The sequence below is a fragment of the Diceros bicornis genome, chromosome 4 (genome assembly GCF_020826845.1).
Source record: "Diceros bicornis minor isolate mBicDic1 chromosome 4, mDicBic1.mat.cur, whole genome shotgun sequence".
Lineage (NCBI taxonomy): Eukaryota > Metazoa > Chordata > Mammalia > Perissodactyla > Rhinocerotidae > Diceros > Diceros bicornis.
In genome coordinates, this window is record NC_080743.1 from 48,577,313 (window position 1) to 48,602,444 (window position 25,132).

Below are 25,132 nucleotides of genomic sequence, written 5' to 3' on the forward strand. Positions count from 1 at the left end.
CAGTTGGCCCTATTCATTGTTATCCCAGCTCACTTCTAGCAAGCGTCACTGGACCCCAGCGCAAGAGAAGAATTCCAGTTTCAACATTTTGACCTGCTGAAGTACTGGGGCAATTGAGGTAGGGCAGCCACAGGCACAAAATGATGAAAGTTTGTGAATCTGGTGATGGGTGTCTGGGGTAACCTTGGAAGGGTAGGAAAGGCTCTATCAGAGGAAAGGGACTCTCGAGTTAATGATTACAGTGAAGCAGAAGGAAGGACACAAAAGGAGCACATGGGAGAAACAGGAGGACTTGGGTGAAGTTGAAAATGAGATGGAGAGAGAATTGTGAATTGCAGAAGTTCAGAGGGAGGGGCTCTTGTTCTGTCTGTGAAAAACCAATAGTTTGGAACGACTGACCAGCGGAAAGAGAAGCCAAAGGAAGCAGATTCTGAAATATTTGGGAGTATTTGATATCAAAAGGAGATTCAGAATTACAAAGAGAAGAAAATGGAAAATTGAGGCAGTATTGAGGAGGGGTAGCTTCACAATATTTCCATCAGACTACAGATTCACAGAAGGAATCTGTAGAAGCTGGACTGAATACCAGGATTACTGAGGTGGGTGGAGCACAGAGCAGCCAGAGGCTCTGTTGTGGCTTACAGATGGGGCAGAGTACTGGAAGATATGCAAATGCTGCGGTGACAGGAAGCAGAGTCACCAGGCTCCCCAACACAGTTGCTGGGAACTCGGAGGTGGCTCTCGGAGGTGGCTCTCAGAGGTGGGTTTGGAGAGACACTCACCTTTGGAAGATTGCTCAGGAGTGAGCTGGGCTCCCAGAAGCACTGTAATTTCTTTAGATCATCTGAGAGCAGACTCTGAGGTTTACCAGCCTCAGGGAGATTGGGCCACTGTGAATTTTTTTTTTTTTCCCTGTAATAAAACTACCCCCAGCCAGCCAGACTGGAAATTACTGCCTGAGCTGTTTTCCAACGTGGTTTTGCTGGCAAAACCAGACATGAGTGTTTCTTCGACCCTCAAGGGTACTGTTTACACTGACTTTATTTTTACTGCCAGCTTTCAAGTGGGAAGAAGGAGATTACGTGCAGAGGTCAGCAGGTGAACAGAAGGATCCCTGTCCTGCTGCTCCTGGGTGTGCCCGTGTGTGCGCGTGTGCATGCCTCTGTGTTTGTGCCTCTGTGTGTTCATGGCTCTGTGCGTGTGTGTGCGTGTGCTTGTGTGCATTTCCACATGCAAATTGTTGTGCCCTGATCTGCTGGACAAGACCTGATCACTTGTTTGTGGGCATAATGACAGGTGCCAGGCTGGTTTTTTGGCAGTTTCCTATGTGTTTATTGTAAAGAAGGTGAATCAATCTGCAGGATTTTCTGGATTGGAGGGCAAGAGATGTTTACTGTCAACAAGATAAGAACACGGAGAGAGAAGATGCTGAGCTCCAAGTTGCATCTAGTGTTAGGACAAGAGCATAAAAAGGTGGGAAGAAGCCAACCACAGGGCATTCCTGTCTTGAATGGGACTTTTGAGTGGGAAATAAAACTTGGAAAATTGCCATTTGGTCAAAGCACCAGCCAATAGAGCTAAATGGAGTAAAATTAGATTGGACTCAAATTCAATTTCATCAACTCTTCTTTTCAAATTCTTTTTTTTTTTCATTCCCCAAAAGATGACAGATGGATGCTCACAATTTGGAAATGAGAACTTGAGTGAAGAATCGAGAAGGCAAGTCTCTGGTCCATGCATGCATTCCCAGAGACTAACATTACTGGTAAAGCTACCCACAATTGTTGTCCCCCAGTGAGAAACAAACCAAGAGATTGCTGTTCCACTCGGGATTGACCAAGAAGCCATGAAATCCCTGACTGCAGGAAACTTAGAAGATTGCCTACTGAGTCAGGTAAGGACAGGTACTGGTCCCTCCCATGCAACCCTCTCTACCCCTCCTCACCCCTCCTCACCCCTCCCCACTCCTCTGCCCCCACCAACCCTGATTGAATCAGAAAGGATTTCAGGCTGCTTCCAAAGATACATAAAATGCTCCTCAGGATCCCAAGACCATCACCCATAAGAGTGTTTAGGGACTTACTATATTTTGGTCTTGTCTTTGAGGTTCTAGTGCCAGAGGCACATTGGGTATAGTGTGTGAAACAGAGAGTTAGAACTTGGGTTGGAACTCCAGCTCTGCCACTGATGCTTGTGTGGCCATGAGCAAGGCACTTAACCTGCCTAAGCCTCAGCTTTCTTCTCTGTAAAATGAGAGTGATAAGAGTGTCTTAGTGGGGCCATTGAAAAAGCTTTAAGCCCTAGACTAGCCCGTAACCCTTAGTTTAAACGCTTGAGTTTTAAGAGTCGCTCTGTGCCTTGGTAGCTTCATCTACTGGAAAGGCTTAAATGAGATAACATTTAAGGTCTGGCTCTTAGAATGTTTTCTCAATTCTCCCTTCAAGCTCTCATTTCCAAATTGTGAGCCTCCATCTATCATCTTTTGGGGAATTTATTTTTTATTTTTATTTTTTTTGTGAGGAAGATCAGCCCTGAGCTAACATCCGTGCTAATCCTCCACTTTTTGCTGAGGAAGACCGGTTCTGAGCTAACATCTATTGCCAATCCTCCTCATTTTTTTTCCACCAAAGCTCCAGTAGATGGTTGTATGTCATAGTTGCACATCCTTCTAGTTGCAGCATGTGGGACGCGGCCTCAGCGTGGCCGGAGAAGCGGCGCGTCAGTGCGCGCCCGGGATCCGAACCTGGGCCGCCAGTAGCGGAGCGCTCGCACTTAGCCGCTAAGCCACGGGGCCGGCCCTCATCTTTTGGGGAATTTAAAAAAAAAGATTTAAAAAGGAGAGTCGATAAAATCTTCTAAGTTTAAGGCAAAGCTTTTTGAAAACTGTAAAACTGCTAGATTAAAAAATATGTATGATTATAGTTTTAGCACATATCAATTAAAAACTAATTTAATTTCTTCTATATAGAGTCAAGGGTCTTAGAATGTTAGAACTTGAAAGGTCTTTAAATATTATCTAATTTAAGCCTTTCCATTTACAGATGAAGTTACTAAGGCACAGAGACACCCTTAAAACTAAAATATTGAAATTAAGAGTTAGGGGCTAGTCTCAAGCTTTCATGCCTTTACATGTAAAAAAAGCAGACTGATAAGTAAAGTTGATTTCTTAGGCAAAACTATTGAGAAAGATAGATAGGGAAAACCTGTGATGATAAAAAAATTATAGCAAACAATGTGATTTCCCATTATTTCTCCTTTTGGGGGCTGTAAGTGGACGGGGTGTTGGCCGACACCTTCCGACAGCCCTGTGTTTTCTAAATGAAAAAGTCCAAATTTTTTAGCCTGACATTACTTGAATGTCAGGCTAAAAAATTTTCTACCCTCCGCCTCCCTGCCTCTCCAGTAGCAGAAATTCTAAACGGTGATGCACATGTTGAATCCGGCCTGTGCACGTGTTCTCTTTGGCCTGCAGAGAATTACAAATTCTTCAGATTTGCTACTAACATTTCAAAACAGTGAGATTTTGCGTAGAAATCCAGATTACCATCTTCTGTGGAAAAAAATCAGGGTATCTGGCAACCACAGGTCCCAGTTTCTTGCCTGGCAACCACGGGCTGGAGCTGAGTGTCTGTTCAACAGAGCATGTGCCACCAGCTCTGGGCTGCAGCCCTCCTGGGTCTGACACCCGCCCCCACCCCTCATGTGCGCCCCCTACTCTGCCCCAATAGGTGGTTGGATCGGCCGCTCCTGCCCCACAAGAACTGTGCCCTGAGAAGGTCTCAGGCTGGAGCTTCCCCTCTCTCCTCTCCTGGGGAGAATATCCTCTCCCCTCTCCATTCTTCTGTCTCATACCCAACCTGCAAACTCAGTGCAGAATCCACTTTCTCAAGAAAAGTTCCCTGACACTCCAGCACAAAACGTTTTTGCCCTCCTATGAACTGCCATCGTAATTAGTACTGGTAATGTTTATTTGGCAACCTATTGTATATTGACTCCTGACACCTTTCCTATTATTATCTTGGGTGGCAACTGAACTATTATATCACTTTATTCTACATAAGTTCCTGGAGGGAAGAACAGTGTCTTGGATATCTTTATTCTCCCTGACATTCACACAATATCTTTGCACATATGTGGTCAGAAATATCTTTAGGGTTCATTGAAGATAATGCAAGAGGAGTGTAAAAGGTGCTGGTAGGTTGAGACCCATACAGTATCTCATTTAATCTAATCGGCAACCATGTGACACCTGTATACAACCTCCATTTTTGCAGAGGAAGAAACAGAGGCTCATGTGGATTAAATAACATGTCCAAAGTCACACAGCTAGATAGTGAAGGCGCTGAGGTTTCAGTCTACTCTTTCTTACTCCAAAGCCATATTTTCTCTGCTAAACCCCTGTCTATCTCCACAAACACACACTGAGCACTGCTTTGTGCAAAACACTGCTCAAAACACAAGTCTGGGATGTGGCCTGCTTAATGAGAGAGAAATTCTGTGTTTCAGGTAGCTTTAAGGATGGCCCTATCCCACCTGCTGATTTTTCACATAACTCCAAAGGTAAAAGGAGGAAGTTCCACATGCAGACAGACAAATGCTTAATATAATACATGGCCGACCACAAGGGCCACAACAGAAATTTAAACAGGCTGGAGGAGAAGAGAGGAGTGTTAGCTCTGATGGGAGAGGTGTTTCACAGAAAGAAGAGTAGAGACAAATCCTTAGAGCATGGGTAGGGTTTTAGTAAGTGAAGGAGTACAGAAGAGGCCTTCCAGGCTAAGGGCACCCCATCCAAGCAGTTGGCATGGGTTTCACTCATGGTCGCCTCGTCCTTGAGGAGGCAGAGCAGCACAGTGGTATGAACATGGGCTTCAGAATGCCACTGCTTGGGTGTGGATCCCTGTTCTGTGACTTACTAACACAGGGACTCTGGGCAAATCACTTGTACTCTCTAAACTTCAGTTTTCTCATCTGTAAAATGGCGATAATCATAGCATCCACCTTAAAGGGTTACTGGGAGCTTCAAAGGAGCCAACCCTTATGAAGTGTCCTGCACAGGGGAAAGACTTACCAGTCTTAGCTCCACAGTGCTGCTGTTGCTATGGCTCTGCTACATGTAGGAGCTGCGAATATTCCGTGAGGCCCAAGCACTGGTTCATGGAAGAATTAGTCTGAAAAGATGGGGATATGATGGTGTAAATTTAAGTTTCCATCTCTTTATCACTGAGTTTAAGTTTCCATCTCTTTAAATAATTAACCCTCGGAAGACAGAGATGGTGTCTCTTCTTTTTTTTAAAACTGATTATTGCATTTAATGCAATTCCAGAATTAAAAATCTGACTTCCTGTTGTCTGGAGGGAAGTTCCCTGCCCTTTTCCCTCAGTGGCACTTATCACAGATGACATTCACACAGGCCACATGCTCACAGGTGTGATGCAGCCTGTGTGACATTCCTGGTATGCTATTTAGCACCAGCTCTCTACCTCTCTCTCAAGAAAGCACGTCAAAATACAAGTGAGTTAGAATCATGTTATTATAGGGAATAATCTTGAATTCTGAATAATTTATATTTGAAACAGTAAATTGTTCAGAAACTTGAGCTATTAACAGTAGCAAATGATGTGTGGGACAACAACGGGCCTGACGCTGTGTTTAGGGAGGAGGAAAGTAGGCCAGGATAGGGATGTGTACGTGTGTGTGGGCACCTAGACATGCCCTGGAGAGAGGGAGGCCCACAAAAAAATGGATTGCACCCCTAAAGGGTGCCTCTGATGGCTATTTTTACAAAAACTCTGCTTAATTAGAGTAACTGCATCTGCATGCCAACAAGTATGCCATAACTTCTGAAGAGTTGGATTAGACAATCTAACCACATCTGGCAGCATGTGCCTGATTAATTTAATACAATTCATTTCTGCTTTTGCTCTGTCACATCCACAAATGCAGTCTTTTAAAAAGAAAAAGACACATTTGTTCATTGGCCTTATCAGCAGAGGCAGGGAGTAAAACTTCAACAGGCACCAAGGTCGAGTTTGGATTGAATGTGCTTTGATTCTGTCCTCTTAAATTATCATAGTTCCCCCTTAAATTTGTTTCAAAGCTTTGCCATGAAATAAATTTGGTGACAAGGCTGCTTCATGGCTGCAACTGGTATCTTTCTTGCTTCCTGACATTTGAGAGGCAATAAAGGTATTCTGGGGTTGGGCTGGTGATGGGTCTCTACACATGGTGGATCCTCCTTCTTCACTAAGATCGCTGCCTGTAAAGCTGCCTCAGGCCCCACTCCCAGCTTTTCCATACCCTAAATGGTATCTTCTTGCTCTGCCTCACTTGGCTGTAGTCAAGACAAGTGGTGGGAGAGAGCCTGGGGTTTCTGGGTTGTGGTACATCATGAGAGAGACAAGAGGTACATGGCACCAAGCCTGGGACACCCCAGCACAAACCCCTTCTGGAGCTGCTGAATAGCTCTGTGATGCTGCACAGGTAGGAACCAATTGAAGGAAATGTAGCCAGAGATGTGGGGAGGAAGAGGCTGCCATCACCTAATGAGACAGAGGCTCCCACTTGGCTCCAGCGGCTTGGGCACTGTGGGACAGGCCTGTCTAAAGCAGGGCTCTTCCCCCACTGCTCTGGTCAAGCCCTGCATCACTGTCAGGCCCCTGCTGTGTTGCCCTTGTGTGCCTGTGGGATGCCAGAACAATCAGTGATACCCAAATAAACAGAGACTTTGGACTTGGGAATATCATAAGCCTTGACTCCAAACTGAGGGCATGTTTAGGTTCAGGAAGAGAATAAAGGGTAGGCGATTCTTCCGGTGCTTCTACTTGAGAGTGTGGCACAGTGTGATGGGAAGAGGAGCTGGGGAACTGGGGCATTAGGTCTAGTCCTACTGCCAACTACAGTGTGACATTAGGAGAGCCACTCTGTCACTCTGGCCTTCTGTAAAGTACCACCAGACAAGATGATTTCTTTAATTCTAAGATCCCGAGTCTAAATTGCAGCAAAATGATGGGTGACGAAAATCAAAACCAGAATCTGTGGCTCTAGGCCCAGAAAACTATTCTCTTATCCTGACTTTCACCTTCAGAAATTAAAACAAGTCATTAAGATGAGATAATAACCCTATATAATGAGTGAGAGATTATAGGTCTCTTCTAAGGAGTGTGTGGAACTTGTCTCACCCAGTAAGAAAATTTCACCATCAAATGAGGGCACAATTTGTTGAAGAAATTCACAGTAGAGAAATTTTTCCAATAGGCTACTCATCATGTGTTGTGTACACACACACACAACTCTCTCTCTCTCAAGCTTTGTCAATTAAAAATGATTTGATGGGGCTGGCCCCGTGGCTTAGCGATTAAGTGCGCGCGCTCCGCTACTGTGGCCCGGGTTCGGATCCCGGGCGCGCACTTGCGCACCTCTTCTCCGGCCATGCTGAGGCCGCGTCCCACATATAGCAACTAGAAGGATGTGCAGCTATGACATAGAACTATCTACTGGGGCTTTGGGAAAAAAAAAAGGAGGAGGATTGGCAATAGATGTTAGCTCAGAGCCGGTCTTCCTCAGCAAAGAGAGGAGGATTAGCATGGATGTTAGCTCAGGGCTGATCTTCCTCACACACACAAAAAAAGATTAAAAAAAAATGATTCGATGGTGTCAATATGGTGATGAATCTTTTATTAGTTTATTAACTCAAGAAACAAAATGTATATGCACATATAGAGTCACCATTGTGTTACTAACATTCAAGTTCTATAGACTCACATCAGTGGGCTTGGGAAATTTGGGGGATTACCCTTAGTCTTCAACACAGTCCAAGGACTTAACTATTTGAGAATACTATTTCCCAACCACTCTGACTGCAACGTTCTATCTAGTTAGCCCTTGTATTACTTTTCCCCCACTATACCTGATGAGACTTCCGGTCTCTGAACTTGTCCAATGTCACCTAATCTACCAAACTGGCCTCATCCGTGTTCTGTCCAGGATGGAAAACATGGCCCACCACTGAAACCCTCCCTTTGCTTTTTTATCCTTCTCCAGATCTTGCCCAGCAGACTGTAACCTTAGATCCTCAACTGTTACGTTCGGAGGGCTGAGAGGTGCTGGAGAACATCTTACACCTGAGCCCACTGGTATCCCACAGCCTCATGGACCCACACAGCTGAGTCTTAGTCCTGTCTGGCAATCTTTACACATGCGCTTACAAAGCCTCTCATTCCTCATAGAAGCTATTTCACAAGTCTGTCACCCAGAAGTCGCCTACCTTCTTCCTCTCCACCTCACTCTCAGCACATTGCCTTGTCTCTTACTCTGTAAAGAAAATACACATCAGACAGGAAAGCTCTCCGATTCCCACCATCCCCTATGTTTTTATTTGTATGTGCACCCATCTTTCTTCCCTTCTGACACACCACAGTGAATTCCTCACCAGATTTCTGAATTTGCATGACTCTTTCTGGCTGGGGAATCCTTACTCAATGGTTTTGCTCTCCACTGCCTCTTCCTTCTCCACTGGCTCTTTTCTCTCAGCATTTAAACGTGTTCCAACTTGTGTGTCATTCTGAAAAAACCCGTTGGTGTGCTTGTTTCTTTTCTTCCTCACCCAGCCAAACTTCCTGGAGGAGTTGCCTACCCCTGTCTTCAGTTGCTCAGCTCCCATTCACTCTTAACCCACTGCAATCTGGCTTAACGCCCACTGCTTCCCCGAACACAGCAATCCTGTTCTAGTTGCCACACTCTATGGACATTTTTCAGCCCTTATCTCACTCAGCGCTTTCCAGTTGAGTCAACTTACTGTTGACTCAGTTCTCAAAATTCTTCCTTTACTTTCAAAACCTCTCACTCTTTGTTCTTCCACCTCACATCCTCCTCCAAGGAAATCTCTGCTCCAACAACATAGAAACAATTGCAGTTCTCCCCTTGTGCTCCTCATGCTAGATATCTGCCATTTTCTCTTTCTAGAACAATCTTCATGCCCTTCTCTTTCTAGCTAACTCCTACTAATCTTTCAGGATACAATTCTGATACACTATCCCTCCAGGAAGTGTCCCCCAACCTCCAGACTAGATGAAGTTTCCCTCTTCTGTGTATCCATAGCATCCTGTGCAAACCTCTATCTAGCAGATTGCCAGGATTTTAATTTCCGGTTCATTTGTCTTGTTTTTCATCTCATCTGTAAGCCTCTTGATAACATATATGCACATAACATATATGCACAGAACCTGGCATGAAGTGGATCTTCAACAAAAATTAGTCAAATGGAGTTGAATTACAACATGTAGGAGAAGTCCTACAATGGAGAAGACCCTTAATCATAGGCTTCTAAGAGCATTCTCCTTTATTTTTGGCATGGCAAATGATCTGCCCCCTCTGTGACCATCTTCTTTCTTCCTCTTGCACACTCTGGAAGATGCAAAATCTTGACACTTTACAAATGCTCAAGTAAGGTGCCCTTGGTCCCTTCTCCCGTGATGAATACAGTGGGTTGGACATACGAAGAGGGGTGAGTGGCTGCTGGTGGCAAGAAGATGGTATTAAAAGCTAGTACGCCCATGATCATCATATTTAAGGTCAGACAAGACATGGATTTTGAAAAGACAATTTCACGTGTATCATATATTTCCAATGAGATTGTAAGCTCCTTAAGATCAGGGGCTTCATCTTATGTTTCTTGTTACTCCTAAGCATCTGGAGTTTAAGTTACTTTCAAAGACAGTCCTCTGTGTGGGGATATGTTCATATAAAGCAGGTCTCAGGCGACCGACTAGGCCAACTGGCCCATTGTATCCAGTGACACCTTACACTTCCCTATCGTGGCCCCCACTCTTATATTCTGTGCTTATGTCTGTCTTCCCCACTGCTATAAGTGCATGGCTATGTCTGTCTTACTCGCTGCTGTGCCCCAGCACGTGACAGAGTGCCTGGCACATAGCAGGTGTAAATAAATGTTTATTGATGAACTGATGTTATATATAACATACAACATGTGTGCAAATAGATGCATTTGCACATTCATGTTCTACATCCGTATGTCATTGGCTTGTTGGTTGGTGGGAGGTATGAGGTCTCAGGTGACTAGACTCGTTGATGACTTAGTTTAGGAAAACAAATAGAAATCTCTTTGACTTGGGCTTTTTTTCTTGACCAGTTTATGGGTGTCTTAAACTACCCTAGAACATATAGAAACAGCTATTATACAAAACTCAGAGGGAATGTAAAGATTCATGGGGCGGACGTTGCATTTAGATGCATCAAATATTGCTTCAGATCAGTTCCTGGCCGGGCTCAGTGGCGTCTCTCTGAGGGAGACTCTCGCAGTGGCACTAGCCTGCAGTTGCCTCCTGAGCAACGTGAAAAAGAGCCCCTCCGTTTCAGAAAAACCTTGCAGACTCTTCCCATTTCTTCTTCATTTGGATTTTTCTGTTTCTCCTAGAGTTTACTAAAAATTTATTTGTGTTTCTTACAAACATCTATTTCCCTAAACCTTAAGTATCCTTTAAGGTGTGTATATTTTGATATTCAATTTTCTATGGGTATTTTCCAGTTCTTGGAGACTTGCTGTGCTGAGTTAGAAGAAACATAAAAGCATACGTTTCCTTATGGATCTAGCAGCAAAAAGAGGTGATGAGTACAGAGCAGAAAGGACCCATCATCTATTGACAACATAAGCAGGAAACAATCTGTGGCACGTTTACCTGCATTAAAGCGTTTAATATTCCCCAACCTGGACATAGGCATTATTATCCCAGTTCATAATGTCACCACAGTTCACAAAACCCTGCGTGATGGTCTGGCCCCTGCCATCCTTTCCAAATTCATCTCCTATCACCCTCCTTTTCCTTTTCCAGGCTCCAACCACAGTGGCCTCCTCCCGGCCCTTGAGCCTTGCCAAGCACGCTCTTGTTTTAGGGGCCTTGGAATTTGCTTTCCCAAGCTGTCTTCAGGGCTCACTCAAATGTCACCTGCCTAGAGAAGCCTTCCCTGGCCACTCAATCTAAAATAGCAGCCTGTTTACTCTCTATTCCCTTATCCTATTTTATTTTTCTTCATGGGACTTATCATGCCTGATATTACATTATACACACACACGTGCATGTATACACATATATGTGTGTATATGTATGTATGTATATACACATATATCCTGTAATTTCAACCAGAGGGCAAGTATCTCTATCTTGTTCACTGTTGTCTTGTTCACTGTTGCGCCCCAACACCTAGACCGGTAGTTACTAGATAAATATTGAACGAATGCTTCTATTTCAGAAGAGAACACTGAGGCATCGAGTGTCATCAGACCTAAGTTCTCCTCCTCTGGAGGTCTTGGGAAGGCAGGATTTTTCAAGCTAAACTCCTTGGTCACTCACCACTGTGCCCTGTCTCGTCACTTCCCTATGCCGGTGCCTCGGGGCCTGCACTGGAAATAATGGCCTTTGCTGATCCCTTCCTACCAGGTGGACTGGAGGCGCCAGTGGATTTCCCAGATTGTGGAGGAGGTGCAGAAGGTCGTCCACTGTCTGACCACAGAAATCAGCTACCGAGATCTTCGATTCCAGGCCGTCCCTTACTCTGACACGTATAACGGGAACATCAAGGTCAGGAGGCCTCACTCGTCTCTAAGTGCCCACCCAGAGAGCCAGGAAACCGGGGGGCGGGTCTCGGTATGTGACAGGCGCTCACCCCACGAAGAAGACTAGTCATACTTCAGGTTTACGCAGGTACTCTTAGTATTTACCATTACAAACTCATTTCATTTAGACTTTGTCTCCTTTGAACCCCCACATTTCCACTTTACAGATGACAAAAATTGAGGCTTAGAGAAGTCCAACAACTTGATCAAGTCATCTTAGACACTAAAGCCAGAACTCAAACCGGGGCTTCTGATTCCACAGCACATTCCACGGTAACGACTCAAGTTTAGTTAAGCACACGTTTGTTTATTAAGCACTTACGTAACAGATTGGGGACTGGCTAGAGGGAAGGCAGGGCGCTGGTGAGAAAATAGTTGAAAGTGGTAGTCTATGGGTTGCAGGTGGGGGAAGGAAGAACATGGAAGATGTGGCCCTTAGAGACCACAGGAGCAGCCTTGCAACCCCTGTCCCTGCTGAGCAATCCCACAGAGCTCTAAGCCCCCAGGGCCGATGTGTGACACCAGCATTCATGCAACACTGTAGTGGGGGCAAAGCTGTTCTCACAGTAATGATCTCACTCAAACCTGCAAACAACCTTGTGGAACTCTCTTTCAGAGCTGGGAGAAGTGAGACTCTGAATCATTCTGTATGCCCGTGCTCCTTATCCCAATTTTTCTTATGACACATAAGAACCCCTTTCACTTGTATTAACTTATGTGTATTCATGCCCTCTCTCTCACACAAGACCGTAAATTCCTTGATTGCAAGGATCATGTTTATTGATTGCTCCGTTCCTAGCACCCAGCATGGTGTGTGGCCCATGGTAGACACTCAACTTGTGTTAAATGAATGAATGAGCAAAAGAATGCTACCTGAACAAAAGACCATTGCTGGTCCAGTACCTTTCAAGGTTGGCGGGCACAAGGACCACCCACAAGATTCTGGGACTTGTGGATTTGGGGACAGAGTCAGATCTTAGGAAATTCACCCCAGGATGAAAATTGTAAAACTAGATTGGATCCTGCCTGAAATGTCAGAACATCACGCCCAGCTCTGCCACCTAACCAACCTAAATTAGACAAATATAGACCAGTGATTAGGAATAGAAAGATAACATTATTTTTCCTAGAACTATATCTGAGGAAATTTCCTCCTGTGGTCTCACTTGGAATACATAGCTTAAAATATATCTTGTATTTATATACATTATGTCCTTCATATTAAGTTTTGAAAATAGTTATAGAGGGGCATATAAAAATGGCTTTTATTTTATCTTGGATCAAATTCAACAAGTACTTATTAAGCACCATTTATATGACTAGTAACGCGATAGTTGTGCTCTTGAATTCACAAGCAAGTGGGTTCAAATAATGTATAGATTTTGAGTGCCATAGTTTAGATTTTTTTCCCCCTTTTTTAATGCCATCTCCTTTCTATGAACACCAGAAGTCATGCAGACACATCATCTAAGGCATTACATTGTTCTCTGAGAATCAGGCAAAATCAGTTGTTGCTGATTTTGGTGTTCGTCCCTGAATTGGCCAATGACTGGGCCCTGGGCAAAGGTTAACCAAATTTCACTGTTAGAACTTTCCATGAATAGGAGGTGGCTCCTCCAGTGTACAGCTGACTGACGGGAAAGGTGCAGTGTGGAGTGGGCTGCCACATGATGTGGTCAAAGGTCAAGGTCTTTTTGGTGGTACTGCACTGTTGACCAATCTGTTCTATCCGTTGGACTATTGGCCTGACCACTTTCACCCTGACCGCTGCTTAACTGGTTCCTGCAGAAAGAGAGTAGGTAGATTCTGATTGTTCGCTTTATTCCATTAAATTTAGAATCTTCTCAATAGCTCTCATTGTCTCAACGAACAGGCCTTCATTTCACCTGTGATTTTGTAAGAATTAGTCATTAATACTAGCTGTGGGTCATCAGTACAAGCAAAAAGAAAGGCATTTTGCAGAATATTTTCACCACCTCTCCCATCCCCTCCTACTCTTTATTCATACAAGACCTTTGACCCATTCCAGGTCATTCATTCTTGACTGAGAGCCAGCCCAGGGTAGAAAAACAACCATTGAACAAGCAATCAGGAGACCTAAGCCCAAGTTCTGGCTCTACCACTTACTGGCTGAGTGTCTCTGGGGAGATCTTGGAGACCCTCTGAACCTTGGGTTCCTCATAGGGAAATGTCAGCAAAGCCCACCTCATGCGACTGTGAAGATGAAATAGGCTAATGCATAAGAATTGCAGTGCTTAGTATGTGTGGAACTCAGTGAATACCAGTGCCTTTCCCCGCTCTTTCTTCTCCCCCTAAACCTTAGGTGTCCTCTGCAGTTCCAGGTTGAGTTCACTCTCTTTCCTCGCAGGTTCATGAAACCAAGGACTCAGTGAGTTAATTAGCTGCCAGAAGTGGTACAATGGGTTAGTGGCAGAAGAAAGATGCAGTCCTCTTGCAAAGGCAGGTGCAGTTCTCTGTCCACCTTGTCACACTGCTGACTGCTGAGTAACTGAGCTTCCTGGGTCAACAGGTCAGCTGCCCGAGAACTTCTGTTACCTCTCAAGTCTGTGAACTCATATTCATTCTCTCTTCTTTCCTGACCCCAGGTTTTGGCCCCCAGCCAGTTCCTCGTCACAGTCCCAGTGAAAGGCCTGGCCGGGTACAGGGAGGCCAAGGAGCAGCACTGGCGATACTACACCCTGCAGGGCACCAGGCTGCCCTGCCCCTTGCGGGACCCTGAGGGCCTGGAGCAGTGGCTGGCAGTGGAGCAGTTTATGAAGAGCCTGTGGCAGTGGCACGAGGCAGATGTGAACATCGAGGGAGACATCGTGCCTGCCAAGGTCCTCCAGGTGTTCCGGAAGCTGGTAGAAAACGCAATTGGAACCTGTCACCTCTCAGGTGAGCTGATCAGGATAAGGGCAAGGGGAATTTCCGGCATTTCCCTTTTGCTCTAAAACTCCTCTGCTGGGGTGCTCCCCGAAGCTCATGCCCCTAAACTGAGACAGTAATTGTGTGCTCTTTACATCTGTTTAATCCCCATAATGTGAATTAGCTCTTTTTTCTGCTGTAACGCACAGAAGAAACAATTCATACTCACAACACACTCCTGTGGGTTTCAGTAGATCACTGCCCTGGCATAGGCGTTGGGTTACGCTTAAAAACTTGGGCACTCTTTTTTAAAAAGCAAATTACTCCCAAACTTCAGATCTTTGTTATTAGAGCATTTCTACTACAACACCTTCCAACTGACTGCAGGACCCAGTGCGTTGAGATAACACATTTGGAAACCACTGACTTGTACCAACACACAAAATCCAGAAGTCATAAAGAACTGATTAAGTTTGACAACTCCAAAACCTAAAGCTACAGTATAGTGTGGCCTGTGTGTGCACCCACACACACACACACAAACACACCTGTTTTGTTCACACAAAGTAAAAAGGTGAATTTCAAACTGAGAGAAAATGGCTAATTTCCTTAAGTATAAAAGAGTATTTATAAGCCAATAAGAAAAAAATATGAGCAGACCAATAGAGATAATGACAAAAAAAAATGAATCACAGAAAAAGAATACAAATGGTTGGTAAAAATAAGAAAAAATGTTCCATCTAACATATATTTCAAGAAATGTACATTACAACACCTAACTGGTTGACAGAGATGAAAAAGTGTGATTATGTTCAGTGTAGGGGTGGGCATAGTGAAACAGGTATTTTCATACATTGTTCTTGGAAGTGCGAATTGGTGCCTCCTTTTTAAAGGGCAATTAATCTGTTTTTATATTTATAATGTGCCTACTTGGCAATTCAGCAATTCCAGTTCTAGAAATATATTCTTATATATACACAAAGAAATATCCACAAAGATATCCACTGCCATAGGCTTTGTAATAGTAAATAACTACAGTCATGTGCCACATGATGTTTCGGTTAACGACGGACAGCATATATGATGGTGGTCCCATAAGATTAGTACCATATAGCCTAGGTGTGTAGTAGGCTATGCCATCTAAGTTCGTGTAAGTACAAACTTACAATGTTTGCACAACGAAATCACCTAACGATGCATTTCTCAGAGTGTATCCCCGTCGTCAAGCGGCACATGACTGTAAAAATCATCTAAATAGCTAACAAAGGAAAATTGACTATATAAATTATGCTACCTCTGCCATAATAGTGGACTATTATGCAGCCTATAAAAGGAATGATGTATGTATGTGTATATGCACACAGTTATGAAAAATGACTGGGCTAGATATGAAGTGAAAAAACAAATTGCTGAACAATACATGATTCCATTTGTATAGAAAGAAAAGCATCCGGCCGGCCCCGTGGCTTAGCGGTTAAGCGCGCACGCTCCACTACTGGCGGCCCGGATTCGGATCCCGACGCACCGATGCACCGCTTCTCCGGCCATGCTGAGGCCGCGTCCCACATACAGCAACTAGAAGGATGTGCAACTATGACATACAACTATCTACTAGGGCTTTGGGGATAAAAAAGGACGAGGATTGGCAATAGATGTTAGCTCAGAGCCGGTCTTCCTCAGCAAAAAGAGGAAGATTAGCACGGATGTTAGCTCAGGGCTGATCTTCTTTGCAAAAAAAAAAAAGAAAGAAAGAAAGAAAAGGATTCGTATGTACATTTGCTTTTCTAGACAGAACAGTTCTGAAAGGTTCCATAATGGAAATAACTCATGATTAATGGGTTTTTACCATGTATAGGATGCTTTCATGGATTAATTAATACTAAAAGCAACCTAGAGAGTAAGCATTATTTTTCTACCATTCTACAGATGAGATAACTGAGATTTAGTGAGAGTAACATGCCGAGGGTCACACACCTGTAAGCAGAGCGGCAGAAGCAGGGTGTGGACCAGGCAGGCCGTTTCCTGCATCTGCTCGCCTCTTTGCTTTCTGACACTATTAACAGTGACAGTGCAAATAAGAGATTCAAACTGGGCCAGGTTGATGAGGTGCTCTCAGTAAATAATGCTGAAGTGCCAGACGTTGTCACGCTCCTGTCTGGGTGGCTCTGATGAGACGCAGATAATAAGCTCTTTATCACACCCCAGCCAAGGGGAGGAATGCTTTCCTTTTGAACAGCCTAACACAATTAACGAACTAGCTGCTGTTTTCTTCTCTGAGCAAGGAAAAGCAAAAGAATAGATCCTGATTCAAGACAGCTCATCCTGATCTGTAATGAAGGCAAACTAACAAAAAGCCCACTGTGTATCTTTTGGAAGCAAGGGGAACAGATTAGAAATGAATTCTAGTGTATGAGTTAACCGTGCGTTAACACTGGAAAAGTTAACCAGATGGATTTACTTTCTCTCCCTCTCTTTGCCTGGTTGGAAAAGGCAGTGAGGGCTCCTTTTCACTCACTCAACCCTCTAAGCTGGTGGCTATGACATACTTTAAAGTATTCTATGATTACAAGGGCTTATGATGGTACATACATCTCAGGCTAGGCTGGCTTAATGGGTGGTGGGAACAAATACCGTCTGCGAGTCTGGAACTCAAGTAAGAGACAGGTTATGCTGAACACCATCAAAGGCAGATGAGTGGGTAAGGGCACTGAGGCTGTCCTACACAAGGTCGGGACATCTGGGTGGAATGGACTTAGAAGAATGGTTGGATTTCATTTTACAGTAGCAAATACTACACCGTTTCTTTGCATTCTGTGTCTTCTTCAGTTGAACCTTCTGAAAAGAATCTACTAATTTAACAGAAAAGCTACCATAAAAGACTTAGGGGAAGGGGGAGAAAGAAAAAAGAAAAACCCATCAACAATGAGATTTTCTAGCAATGCCTCTGTTAGTATTTACTTGGCTAATTATCTAGTTTATCTTGTTTGACATAAACACCGCGCCCTTGGTGTGTTACTGACATAGTGCAAGTTGCCCCACCAGTTGCAAGGAGCTGTCAGGGCTGCTGATCAGAGCTGCTGCTCACAAATTCCTTGTCTGAATGCTTGTGTTCAGAGACCTTCCTCTTCTCATTTTCTGTCGTTTCCCACCAGGTAAGGTCAGCATGCTAGCAAACCGCCGTGCAGTTTGCGTTGCCGTGGAAACATCCGCATGTCAGGTGGAAGTAGAGCTGGCCCCCGCAGTGGAGATCCCCACCGTCTGGTCCAAGAAAGCCCAGTGGCCTCCATGCCTGAAGCGCTGGCCTTCCCCAGAGAGAGTAGAGTGCATCAAGGTATCGGTGGGCGGGGCCCCAGCTCACCAGAGCAGAGACGCTCACAGCTTAACCAACCACAGCCTCACTGACTGCCAACCAGCTTCAGAAGGAAAACTGAGGTTTCACTAGTTCAGTGGTTCTCAAAGTGTGGGCCTCAGAACCTCCAGTGGCACCTAGAACCTGTTAGGGATGCAGATCCCTGAGCCCCACTCTGGACCCACTGAATGAGACTTGGTGGGCAGCGCCCAGCAATCTGTGTTTTAACAAGCCCTCCAGGTGATTCTGGTGCAGGCTCAAGTTAGAGAACCACTGCCCGAGAGAAACTGGACACAACCTCTCCGATTAACTGCCCACGTGCAAGGGGGTTTGCCCTGAGGCTCCCTCCGTGTCCTCATGTAGGATGGACTGCCTGGCCGGTGGCAGGTCCCCCAGACTAGTGGACTGCTTCAGAGATGGCTTTCTACTCTGGCAAGCATCATCCTTCTCACTTTCCATTTTCCCGATATATTTCTCTTCTTCCAGTCATTTGGATTTACCTTGTTGGCCTGTTCAAATTATCACTGGCAGCTGAGCTTCTTGCGGGCCGAGCAGGTGTTGCTGGAGCAGCTGGATGAGGACGGGGGCTGCCGCAGGAAGTGTTTTCAGGTCATGAGGCAGATGAAGGAGGATCATTGGTGTCCAGGGAAGAGGCCTGTTATCACATCCCACCATCTGCAGGTGAGTGTGCGGGATGTGGGCCACAGAGGGCCCACGGCAGCTGTGATTGGGTGGGTGTCCTCTGCGTTCCCTCAGGGCCTGGCGAGAGCCACTCAGAAAGGACAGTGGGTATGTGACGAATTCAGGATGGTGCTCTAGTGTCCATATTTGCCACCCCACAAATTATCACTCATGTGGAGACCTGTAAACCCAGGTATGTGTGTCCACACACCTCCGCCTCCCTCCCTTCTCTTTCCTAGTCCCCTCTCCCTTTTCTTTCTTTCTGTCTTTACTTTTTCTTCTCTCTCTCCCTCTCCTCCCCTTTTATTTCACTCAACAAACCAACAAGCGTGTCCACTATGTGCCAGAAACCCTGCCGAGGTTCAGAAATGAATTAGAACGTGTGGTCTCTGCCCTTGGAAAATCTACAATCTGGTGAAATCTTGTGAGTTGCTCAAACCTCAGATGAATTCTTGTTTTCCCTGTTATGACTCACTCCATCTGCACTCTAGCCCAGTGCAGCCACTCACGTGCACATGCATACACACACACTCTAAGCAGAGGGGAAACCAGGAAATGCTGGGGTTACTACACAAACATTGCTGCAAACCTGAACTTTCAGGTTCCAAATCGTCAGCCAAGGATTTTCCCTCGCTCTGCCAGCAACAGCCTCCCCTTGCCCCAGACCCAACATTATACGTGCATGAATTCATTCACTCACTTGCTCACTCAGCAAATGTTTGTTGAGATTACTATGGACCAGACACCTGGCCCCACACCTGCTGTGTGCTCTACACCTGGAGGTACAAGGTGAACAGAGGCAGACATGGTTGTTGCCCTCATGGAGCTTGCAGTCTAGCAGAGGAAACAGACATGGACCAACAGTCCTATAGGTGTGTGTGGAGTCATGCAGCACAGGGAGCACTAGGAAGGAGAGGAGGAGAACTCTGTGAGGGCTCAGAGCAGCAGAACCTGACCTGGGCTGGGGGTCCAGGGGGCTTCCTCCGGAGAGGGGCCTTTGATCACACTCCCAACTCCTCTTTCTCAAATTTCTGACCACACATGGTGAACTAGACACTCATGTAACACCGTGTGCAGCACACTGGTGTTGGGAAGTGTCAGACTCTTACAGACAGCACAGGCCCAGCCTAGCTAGTAGCTGTCAGGGAGCTTCAGCCCTTCTCCCTGACCTTCCACTAGGTGAGCACAAGTTCCCGGGGTGAGTTGGGGGGAGGGGGTCACCTGGCTGGGTGGTGCCTTCCTTGCATGCTCCTACTTGTGCCTCCTCATTCAGTGGACAACCATTTTCCAGCCCTGGGTTACTCTTTCAGCTCTAATGTCATCTACTTGAGGGCAAGTGCCGTGTTGGTCTTGTTCATTACTGAAGCCCTAGGATCTTTCCCAATGATTCTTACAGAGTAGTTGCTCAGTCAATATTTGTTGACCAAATGAATGAACAACTTCACCTCTTATTCAACTTTTTTCCCCACAAAATCACTAGTCTTTGCTTTGTTTTCTTATCTTTCCTCAGAACCTATCCCCCCTGACCTGCCCAAGAATTTGTTCACATCTCATTTGCCTGTACTGGGGCCTTTCTCCGGAGTTTCAACATTCTCAACATGTCCCCAAGATCATTCCCCTAAAAACACACAAACCCTTCTCCTGGACTAGTGTGTGCTTTCTGAAGATAGTCTAATCCACTCTATGGATTTAGCTTCTTGCTTGCTTGCCTTTCTAAAGGCCACACTAGGAAGAACCAGAGCTGAGAAGCAAACTCCAAGCTGTCTCATATCAAAACCTCATAATCTTAACTATTGACGTCATTGCTTTACAATTAAGATAGAAGGGAACACTAAGTGGTGTGAATATTTTAGCTGAGAGTGAATGGGGCCACCCTCGCCTCAGAGCCCCAGGCTGCTCTCAGAACTGCATTCCACCCAAAGTCTGACTTTTGTTCCAGTGGCTTCTAAGTCATCTAGAGGATTATGGGCAACTCCGTAAGGTTCTCTGTTTCAATCCTCCCTAATCCACCTACACGGAACAATAAAACTGTGCATTCTCAAGAATGGGCATTGAAAAAGGGGGTTATTTGTTGAGAAGGATGGGACAAACAGAAACAGCACTCACTGCCTTTTCCTCTAGTCTTCCACCCTTTGTCCGAGGGCAGAATTCTCTCATCATTAGGCATAGGGATGGATGTGGCTGGTGACAATGTGGTGTTAGACATGGCCTCCTCCCCAGAGAGGCTCTCCCAAGGGATTTCATGTGAAGCAAGAGCTTATCTTTCATTGGTTTATTTATTCCTAAACCCACTCAAAGGCCCAGGGGCTTGATTATAATAGGCTTAACTGCTTCAGTTTGCTTAGGGAGCTAAAAGCTTAACTACGAAAAGAATTAAAACATTTTTTTTGTATCGAGGTTATCTTAACTAGCATGAAATTATCTCCAACTCACTTACTCAAAACAATGTAATCTAAGCCAAAACACAGTCAATATCTTGCTGTGAAACTAAAACTGCTCTTTTACTTTCTCATAAAGACTATGTTCTAAAAATACTCAACATCTAAACCATAACATTAGTTAATTATTTCACTTAGTCAATAAACGTTTATTGACTGCCCACTGTGGGCCAGGCCCACTGCTGGGTGCTAGTGACGTAATAGTGAATAAAAAGAGGCATAGCCCTCTGCTCTCGTGGAGTGTACAGTTTAGTAGGGGATCACATAAAGAAACATAAAAACAACTATTACTGTGGTCACTGCTGCTTAGAAGAAGTACCTGGCGAGGAGAACTTTCAATGGATGGCACGGGGAAATTTGATCTGATGGATGAGTTTCCTGGACAAATTGGGGGAGGAAGTTTGTTCCATGCAGAAGAAATTAGATGAGAAAGGCCCCGTGATAAAAGAGAGCGTGAAGCAGGGCCAGTGTGGCCAGAAGGAGAAGCAGGGGAAAAATGTAGGGCAAGATGAGTCTGGAGAGAAAGACAGGGACCAAACTTTATATACCAAACCATGGTAAGGGTTGTATTTTTAATTAACAAACAATGGGAAGAAGTATTTTAGACAAGAATACTTCAATACAAAGTATTGAAATACTTGAATACTTTGAAGTATTTTAGACAAGAAGAAACAGACAGATTTATATTTCAAAAAGTATTGTTGGCTGCAGTGTGGATGGTGACAGATTGGATGGTGACAAGAATAGGTGCAGACTGGTTACTCGGCCATTGCAGAGGTCCAGGTGAGATGTGATGGAAGAGGATGATGATATTAGAGGTGAAGGTTGGTGGGTAGATTTGAGAAATAGCGAGGCAGCAGGATGGGCAGGACTTGACTGGGGGTGCGGGAGGGGATGGCGTCTAGGTTCGCGTCTTGTGTGACCGGCTGGAAGAGCAAGTCTGGAGGCGGAGCAGATGTGCGGGGGAAGGTCATGAGTTTGGTTTGGACGTGTTGGCTGAGATAACTTTCAGATTTCCAAGAGGTATTAGGTAAGGGGGTCAGAGGTGAAGTCTAGGCTGGAGGGAAACAATTGCAAGTCACCTATATTTAGTGGGAATTACAACCCCTGTTGTGGAAGGAAGATAGAGTAAGAGGAGAAGAGGGCCTGGAACCAAACCTCCAAAACTCCAACATTAGAGGCAGGTAAAGGAGGATGAGCAAGCATGCCCAGGAGCAGCTGTAGTGCTTGGAGAAACCCCAGAGAGTACGATGGCTTGGAAGCCAAGTGAAGAATGGCTCAAGAGGGAGGGTATAGGTGTGAGAATCAGCTTCTGCTGAAAGCTCAGGTCAGGTAAATGAGGGCTGGGAAAGGTCTGTTGGATTGAGCCACATGGAGATCATTGGACCTTAGGGAGAGCAGCTTTTGAGGATTGATGGCAGAAGAATCCTTACTGGAGTGACTGAGGTGGGGCATCAGAGGAGAGGAAATGATGACAAATAACTGAGATGCTTCTTTGGAGAAACCTGGATTTGCAGAGTTAGGGCAGGAGGGAGATGTGGGATGAGGGGAGCAGGAGAGCTTTGACCAGGTTTAAAAGCCAGTAAGAAAGAGGGAAATCAATCACATCCAGTTCCTGGAAGGGAAGATCCCGAGCCCTGCAGAGCTGCAGAGGATTCACCTCAGCTGGGAGCAGTGGCTCATGCAGAGGGGAAGAGGAAGATGCTGATGTGGGAACTGTCTGGCTTGCAGGCACGAGGGTGACCATTTTCCCTGCAAAGCAGCAGGCATAGGCCCCTGTCCGGGGTGGGGTAGTGCAGGTTAAGGAAAGTGGTGATCACAGGAAATGCCAGTGGAAAGAGAATAAATTAACAAAGAGGCGTAGGAGACCAGCAGCGCGAGGCTGAGAGCCCACTTGAGGTTGGGGACCGTGACTTCATGGCAGAACCAACTTGCCCTGGGTGACTTCTTTCTCTCTCTTGCAAGGCCCCGTGAGCTCAGTAATGTTTCTGAAGATATTCTCTGCAACTGCCCAGAACCATGTCTGACAGCACCTCTTCCTTCCCCAGACAGTGCTCTTCTGGACTTGTGAGAAATATCCGCGCTTGAAGGACTGGCAGATCTTCAGCAAAGCCTTCCTGCGCCTGGTGAGGAAGCTGCACAAGTGCGTGAGCCAGCACTTTCTGAAACACTACTTCGTGCGCAAGAGCAACCTCCTTCAGTATGCCAACTGGGGTGAGCTGGATGTGGTGGCCCAGAAACTGGCCTTCTTCCTGAAGGATCCCCACATCAGCCTGCCCTGAGGCTCTTGGACTTTTCATTCTGACTTGACCTCATTCTCTGGGATTAATCCAGTCAGATGCCAGGATCCTGTCCAGGAGAGAAGCAACAGATGGCCGAGGAATTGACATCGGCCCAGTAGCACTCAACAGGGGGAGAACTGTGCCCTAAGATGTCTGACCCAGGCCTCCCTGGAGTGAAGCCAGCATTTCAACCCTCACTAGCTACCTCTCTTGGGGACAGCTTGCAGCAAGCTTCCCCAAGCCAGATTCTGAACTGATGACAGTTCCGAAGTTATTTTCCCTTGCTCAGGCTCTGAAGGTCTGACAGATGGAGACAAGAACCTCTGGAGGGCCAGGCATCCGCCAGCTGCCCAGCAGTGGTTCTCCAGCCCACAGACCATGGGCTCATTATCTTTCCATTTGTAAAATGGGACTGTTAATATGCCCCCCTCACAGCAGGGCTCTGAACCCATGAGACTGTGCTGGTGCGCTTTGGAGGGGAAGGTACTGGATGAGCACAAAGTGTTACTGTTGGTTTAGTAGCCGGTCTTTGTGTCCGGGGTCAATACCTACCCCACTGATTCAATGATTATGTCTGCTGGTTTAGCACGCCTGTGTTTCCGTCGCTGCCCTCCAGCTCTCCCAAACGGTGGTTCGTGGCTTGTGGTTCTGTCTGCTTCCCTGGTTTCTCTAAGTAGGAAAAGAGTGGTTTGATGACTACTGTCAAAGATGAAGTGCAGCCACTACCCTCTCCTCGCTTCCCATGCTGTGGGACAGGGGTGGAACTTCCTAATATTTATGAATGAACTTGGTACTGTGATCTGCACGGAATGACTCGGGTGTCACTCACCTCTCCATTCCTTCCTTTGCTCACTTCATTCACTCACTCATTCATTGATAAAGGCATGTTCATTAGGCACTGTGAATGCAGCAAAGAGCAAGATGGACAAGGCTCACGTGATGGACGATGCCTAATGGTGGAGACAGGAAATGAACAACAGATAAATAAGCATGATCATTACAAATTGTAGCAAGTGCCTTGAAGGAAATAAACAGAATATTGATATAGAGCCACAGAGAGATCCTTGAAGGATGAAAATGCAAACAACTGAAGGAGGAGGAAGGGGGGCCGAGGGCCAACTTGGAGCGGCTGGCATGAGTCAGCTGACTTGGCCTTGGAAAGCTGGTAAGGAATTTGTATTTCATTCTAAAATCAATGGTGTGACCTTTGTCCTCTCCTGAAGCAGGGGGGAATCATGATCTGATGTGCATTTTAAATGCCCATGCTAGCGGCTGCATAAAAATGGGGTTCACACAAGGGTCAGAGACACGGAGGGCTCTTGAGCACACCCGTTTTGAATTTCACTGAGGTCCCAAGGCCGCACATCCTGTGCAGCACATTGACCAGGAATTCTAGGAGTTCTTGGGGAAATCAATAGTTTCTTCTGGCATTTACTTAAAGTTCTCAACTCAAGGGAATCCTTTATCACTTAAAACATTTTCCCCAAATATGTGAGTGAAATTTCTAAAAGTGTCAACTACGGATTTTTTCAAGAAAAGTCACATTTGAAAATGAAAACAATTATTTTTACAAAAATGCTGTAACCAAATGGTGGGGTCCCTGGACTATCACATAGGAAATCATGGTTTTAAATTGTTGAAAAGAAACAATCTTGCCAAATATATGAATTGATAATTTTTGAAAACATGAAATGATGAGCAAACCAATGTTTTGCTAAATCATCAAAACTTGCATTCAAATTCTCATATTCTTGGGTCTTGAGAAAAATTAGTTTTTTTTTTTTTTAATTTTATTTATTTATTTATTTTCCTCCAAAGCCCCAGTAGATAGTTGTATGTCATAGCTGCACATCCTTCTAGTTGCTGTATGTGGGACGCAGCC

The 25,132-nt window shown here is 45.3% G+C and overlaps 1 protein-coding gene across 1 annotated transcript; it reads left to right on the forward strand.

Annotated features, from left to right (window-relative positions):
- Positions 1–24,999, forward strand: MAB21L3 (mab-21 like 3). Its single transcript, XM_058538889.1, has 7 exons — positions 1–118; positions 1,664–1,894; positions 11,457–11,597; positions 14,239–14,530; positions 17,653–17,831; positions 18,336–18,530; positions 23,017–24,999. The coding sequence occupies exons 2-7, from the start codon at positions 1,847–1,849 to the stop codon at positions 23,248–23,250; spliced, it is 1,089 nt and encodes a 362-aa protein (XP_058394872.1). The 5' UTR covers positions 1–118; positions 1,664–1,846; the 3' UTR covers positions 23,251–24,999.
- The last annotated feature ends 133 nt before the right edge of the window (positions 25,000–25,132 follow it).